The sequence below is a fragment of the Crocodylus porosus genome, unplaced genomic scaffold (genome assembly GCF_001723895.1).
Source record: "Crocodylus porosus isolate Cpor-Errol unplaced genomic scaffold, CroPor_comp1, whole genome shotgun sequence".
NCBI classification, from domain to species: domain Eukaryota; kingdom Metazoa; phylum Chordata; order Crocodylia; family Crocodylidae; genus Crocodylus; species Crocodylus porosus.
In genome coordinates this window covers 37,829,766-37,835,346 of record NW_017728914.1, presented here as the reverse complement: position 1 = coordinate 37,835,346, position 5,581 = coordinate 37,829,766, and the positions used below count along the sequence as shown (strand labels likewise).

General features: G+C 47.8%; 1 protein-coding gene across 3 annotated transcripts in view; it reads left to right on the top strand.

Annotated features, from left to right (window-relative positions):
- The window catches only part of GFRA3 (GDNF family receptor alpha 3), a 12,266-nt gene extending 7,450 nt beyond the window's left edge, over nucleotides 1-4,816 (top strand). For all 3 annotated transcript variants that reach the window (XM_019535366.1, XM_019535368.1, XM_019535367.1), the window contains exons 4-8: nucleotides 1,159-1,504; nucleotides 1,583-1,692; nucleotides 1,937-2,071; nucleotides 3,167-3,297; nucleotides 3,656-4,816. In XM_019535366.1, the coding sequence (XP_019390911.1) occupies nucleotides 1,159-1,504; nucleotides 1,583-1,692; nucleotides 1,937-2,071; nucleotides 3,167-3,297; nucleotides 3,656-3,787 (854 nt within the window). In that variant the 3' untranslated portion in view covers nucleotides 3,788-4,816. The remainder of the gene's footprint in view (nucleotides 1-1,158; nucleotides 1,505-1,582; nucleotides 1,693-1,936; nucleotides 2,072-3,166; nucleotides 3,298-3,655) is intronic.
- The last annotated feature ends 765 nt before the right edge of the window (nucleotides 4,817-5,581 follow it).

Sequence of the window (5,581 nt, the reverse complement as noted above, 5' to 3'; positions counted from 1 at the left end):
AAGTGCGGTGCCCAGAACTGGACGCAGTACTCCAGCTGCGGCCTGACCAGTGCCGCATAGAGGGGGAGGATCACCTCCTTCGACCTGCTCGAGATGGATCTGTGGATGCACGACAAGGTGCGACTGGCCTTCCTGACCACGTCCCCACACTGTCGGCCCATGTTCATCTTGGCATTAATGATGACTCCAAGATCCTTTTCTGCCTCTGTACTAACAAGAAGGGAGTTCCCCAACCTGTAGGTGGACCCTAGAAACTATGAAACTATGAAATGAAAAAAAAATTCTAAGGAAACACCCCTTTCCCAGCTGGTCAGAGGAACATTGGCGCTGGAGGGCCTGGTATAGACAAATGGAGCTTGGGGACAGCAGGTGAAAGGGCAATACGAATCCCTAGATGCTACTGTCTGTGAAGAAAGGCATCCAACAAAGGAAAGAGATCAGGAAAGATTTGGAGGGATAGAGTCAAAAGGATTGACTGCATCAGGGAAGACCTAACAATTTTGATTTGTAAATAATGCAGATTATTTAAAGTAGCAAGATACAATAAATATTGGGATTTCTCTCTATTATTTCCTATATTTTCCTTTACTCCAGTCAGTAACCTCAAGGGGTTCGCTATAGCTAACAAGGGGTTTATTTTCCAATGGACAACTTCCACTTATTCCGAGAAAAATTATTTCGCTTAGGACTGTTCTGGATATTTGATGTTTCACATGCATTGATTTCTTTAACTAAAGCAACTTAACTAACTTAAAAATGTTTACTACTAGTCAAGTCCCTATATAACTTACTTCCTGTCCTGGTCTTCCATTATGACTTTCTCAATGCTGCTTTCTAGTTTATAATCTTAATTAAGAATGATTAAGAATATTTACAGCCAGGGAGATGATTTAAAATCCATGGAACATCTGTGGAAGTTTCATCTTCTGCAGAAAACCTCTGGAACAGAGGTGGCACCAGGCAACTGCCCTTTACACCATGCCTACCTGCTGCTGTCCTTGAAAGGTGCATGTAAGGGGTCCCTTGAATGTGTCCCTTGGCAAGCCAAACCTCTCCCAGTTCTCAGGAGCTGCAGGAGACCTTATATCCCTTTCTACTCCACCTCGAACGTCTTCTGCAATTTGCTTTATTCTGCCTGTGTTTCTTTTGGCTTTACAGACTCAAATCTAGCAGGGGACAACACAAATCACTGCCTGAAAGCAACTCACATCTGTAGCATGAATAAGAAGTGTATCCGATGGCGTACTGCATATGCTTCCATCTGCACCAGGAAGGCAGAGACTGGGGCGACCTGTAACCGGCACATGTGCCACAAAGGGCTACGACATTTCTTTGAGAAGGTCCATGAGGATTTCACCAAGAGGCTGCTGTTCTGCCCCTGTGAAAATGAGGTCTGTGGGGAGCGACGCCGGAAAGCCATTGTCCCAGAGTGCTCCTTTCAGGAGAGCATCAAACCCAACTGCCTCTCTCTCTGGCATGCCTGTGTCCAAGACAATATTTGCAAGTAGGTCTGGCACCAAGCAGCATTAGCACAGTGAGCAAAGCAGCCCTGATGCTGACACTCTTCTGCTTCCTTCCACAGATCCCGACTGGCCGATTTCCAACACAATTGCCAGCCTGCAGACGCATTCCCAGATGGCTGCTCTCAGCACAACCATGCTGCATGCCTGCAGGCTTACCTGGGAATGATTGGTAAGTGGTGCCCACAGGGGTACTTTGGGAGGGGCATGTCCTCCAGTGTACTGGGGACATGGTGCACCTGCATGTGTGTGGTGCAGAGCTGATGAGTGGGCAGATGCTTTACCAGCATTTCCAGCCCCGCCCCCTTGGTGGTAGTAACAGAAATGCAGGGGTCCCTGTCCATTCAGCCCTTCCCAGGCATCATGTATTTCAGTGTATGTAAGCACTAATGGCATCTCTTGGGGATTTGGGACAGGTACCCACATGACACCAAACTATATCAGTAACTCTAGTGTGGCGATTTCGCTGTGGTGTACGTGTGAGAGCAGTGGCAACCAGAAGGAGGAGTGTGACCAGATACTCGGCATGTTCATCAGCAACAAATGCCTCAGTAAGTGTCATGTAGGGTGTCGGCCACGGTGGAGGTTCAGCATTAGCAAGTTCAAACCCTGTATCGCTCCTTGTAAGGTCTAAGGCACAGCCCCTGCATGCAGCTTTGACCTGCCTCTTCTACACTGCAGTATCCCTTTTAGTCCATGCTACAATCCCCACTTTGTCTGCTCTCAGGTGTTTCTATATCTTCTGGCACAATGGGCTCATCTTGGAAGTGTTCCCCCTCAAGCCTTCTCTCATCACACCAGTCCCTTCCCCGAGACTTGCTTCTGCTCTCTTAACTGTATAAAGTGCAAGGGCAGAAAAGGTGAAGAGAGGAAGACTGGGATCATGGCATATCCAAACTCACCACCACTATCTTGTTCTTCTCTCCTTTCTCCCTGCCCTTTTATCTGACATTTGTTCACTGATAGGGCAAGTGCTTCTAATTATCTGAGAGAAAATGTAAATATTTCTGAGTGCTAAAAAATAAATAGTAATAGTTTGTAATCTGACACTCCACTGCCTGGCCATCTCTGTGTGACTGGTTTCAGGAGCACAGTGACAGCTTCTAAATCCTGCTGGCTGAAGCTGTGTAAAATCCAACTGTGAGCAATGCCTGTGTCCTGGACCCCCATCCTTTATCCATCTCTGGCAACTTGGAAATGGACTGTATTAAAATGTAAATATTTTATGATTATAAAAGCTTTCAAAGGACATCAAATAAAGAAACAACATCACTATATGAATGTTTCATATTAGTGCCTTTTAAATGGTATTTAGTACAATACAGAAAAATCCTTCACACCCTGCAGTGCAGATACATATCTGTCTACCTAGATATATCTTCTAATCCTACCTCACCTCAGGAAGAAGGCAGTGGAGGACCTACCGACAGCAGCCCCAGGCACCAGTGTGGGAGTGTTCCTTGTAGTCTGTCGTGTGTGCCTTTACCTAGGTAAACTCCCCAGAGTAGTATGCTGTTTGTACGGTACCCTCCAAAGCACTGATGTGCACCCATCCAGGCACTTTCGTGCACTTCCCATATACATTATATTCCAAGATGAGCATGCAAGAAAAATCTATTGGATTCCCATTTGTCTTCTGCTTGCAGAAAACACAATCCAGTCCCAGATGCATTTGAATTACACAACTCAGGAGGGGCAGGCAGAACTGTCTTACACACCTTCTCAAAGCATCCAGGGGAGAAGCACTAGCATTTCACTTGCTTCAGGAATGATCCAGGTATGATTTCATTTTGCCACCTTCAGCAGGAGTACAAGAAATGGCTTAGAGGAAGTAGCATTTGAGAAATTTGGCATTTTGAAACATGAAGCTCAGGGCACTTGAAGGAGGGAGGCAGGCATGTACATAGAAAGGCCTGAGAAGATAACTCTCACCCCACCTCTCCCCATGGCTGCTCCTTCCCACAGGGGAGCAGAGGTGAAGAGCGCCGTTTTTTGGCGTGGAAGGTCTCAAGGACCTCAATTCTCTACTCAGTCAGGGACCCGGTGTCCCTACTCAGAGCTGGAGACCCTGAAGGAGCCAGGGGTCAGAGCGAGATAGGTCTAGGTTGAATTAATTTCTCCTGTTTCCTTCCTAGGAGATGAAAGTGAAGACCAAGCAAGACATCTCTGAACACAGCAGCTTGCCCAGGGCCTCCTCCGTGTATTCTGGAGCTGGGCTTTCCTGGCCCTGCCCAGTTTTGCTGCTGCTGCTGCTCAGCCCACTCTAGCCGAAAAACTGTGGGTGCCCCGCCCTGCGATTATTCTCATTCTGCACCCTGACATTTTCATACCCACTCACCCTGGGAGTCTGAGGATCTCCAGAGAAGAGGGATGCAGTCTCAGCCCAGAACAGGATGCCCTGCAAGCCCCCCGCTCACCCTTACATCCTGCCCCAGGACTGATCCTCCTGCAGCTGGAGCTGCAGGGGCTGCTGTCCAGCGCCATCACCTCTCCTCACCATTAGCACTGCCAGGAAAAGCAGCCAGTCAGGAGACATGGGGGCACTTCACAAAACTTCTGGATGTTGCTAGAACGTGCAGCGTGTTTGTTTTTTGACTGAAGAGGAAGGAGAGGTGCCTGCAGGAACCTGTCACACTTGCTTTGGCCAACAGCACCTTTCCTTTAAAGCAGAAAGCAGCAAGTGGGTTCCCCAAGGACAAAGATCCCTCACTCCTGGGGGTCCTGAGAATACAGCACAGCAAACCCACACACACAAGTCTTCTGTAAATACTGGCTCTGGGATGCTTCCAGGCTCATCTGAACACTCTTCAAACTTATTCTGTTAAACATACAACAGTATGTTGCAGAGTGAGAGCAAGGAAGCTGGATTCCAGCCTCTGCTCTGACCCCTGCTCTTGGCCTCGTTCAGCCACACCTATTTTCCACTGCTACTGCTAGACAGAGATTTAGCCTCCTGTGGTCACGTTATATGTCTGTTCTTTGTCCCATTGTATTAAGCTTTGTCCTGCATCCTACCACCCTGCCTGGCCAGGCCATGCTTCCCTGTGAATGCTAGGAAAGAAGCATCCGGGCTTACTGACAGTTTTTGCTGATCTGCAGTGCAAAGACCTCAGACAGCTGGAATGACCTGGTGTCCCTTCACATGCCCGAATCTCCCCTGCAGTGTCTCCCTTCTTTGCCAGGCTCCATTTCATGAACTATTTATTCTGGGTGTAAACATGTGCACTATGTAACTACTGTTCTGTTGTGCTGCTGTGGCCTGTTAAAATGTGGTGTTAAAGTGAATATTGATTTGAGTGCAGGTTAATAGTCCACAATCAACTGTATGTAAGAGTTGCCTTATCAGCCAGCTTATGTTTTCAGGAGAGTTGGCAACCCAATTCAGAGTGGCTCCTCTGCACACAGGTGTGCAGTGGGAATGACGCAATGAAACTGAGCAAATATGCTCATGGAGTGGATGTAGGCCTCCCTACATTCCCCATGCTCCATTCCTCCTGGCCTCAGGATGGGGGCTGACTTCATTTCTGTGTTGCAGGTAGGGTGGCCATCATAGAGTACAGTCTGGTTGTCCTCTGTCCGGTATTGATATGAAAACCAATGCCTTTATGTCCAAAAAATAGAGGACATAAAGGCATTGGGTTTCGTATCAATACAGGGCAGAGGATAGAGTTGCAGAAAACCGGAATGTCCTCTATGATGGCCACCCTGGCTGTAGGGCCTAGAGACACTTGTCAGATGCCTCATTACTAGAGCAGCCTCCATTTCTGCACAAACAAGTTCTGTGTCCCAGCTGCACCTCTGAACAGTCTTAAAGTAGCTGCAATGTTCCCACTTGAATCCTAATATTGTCTGTGCTCTCCTCATTGGAGAAGGGGTTTTGTCCTCTGCTGCATAGAGCAAGTACACCCATGCAGGTGTACCTACTGGTAATTTCCAGTTACAGGAAGGTGGCAGCCACCCCCATTGTTGAAAGAGGGATATGGAGTGCAATGTGTACCTTCGTGTTCTGGGATTGCTTGGATCAGGATGGACCATTCCACTTGTTGCCCCTCTCCGATGAA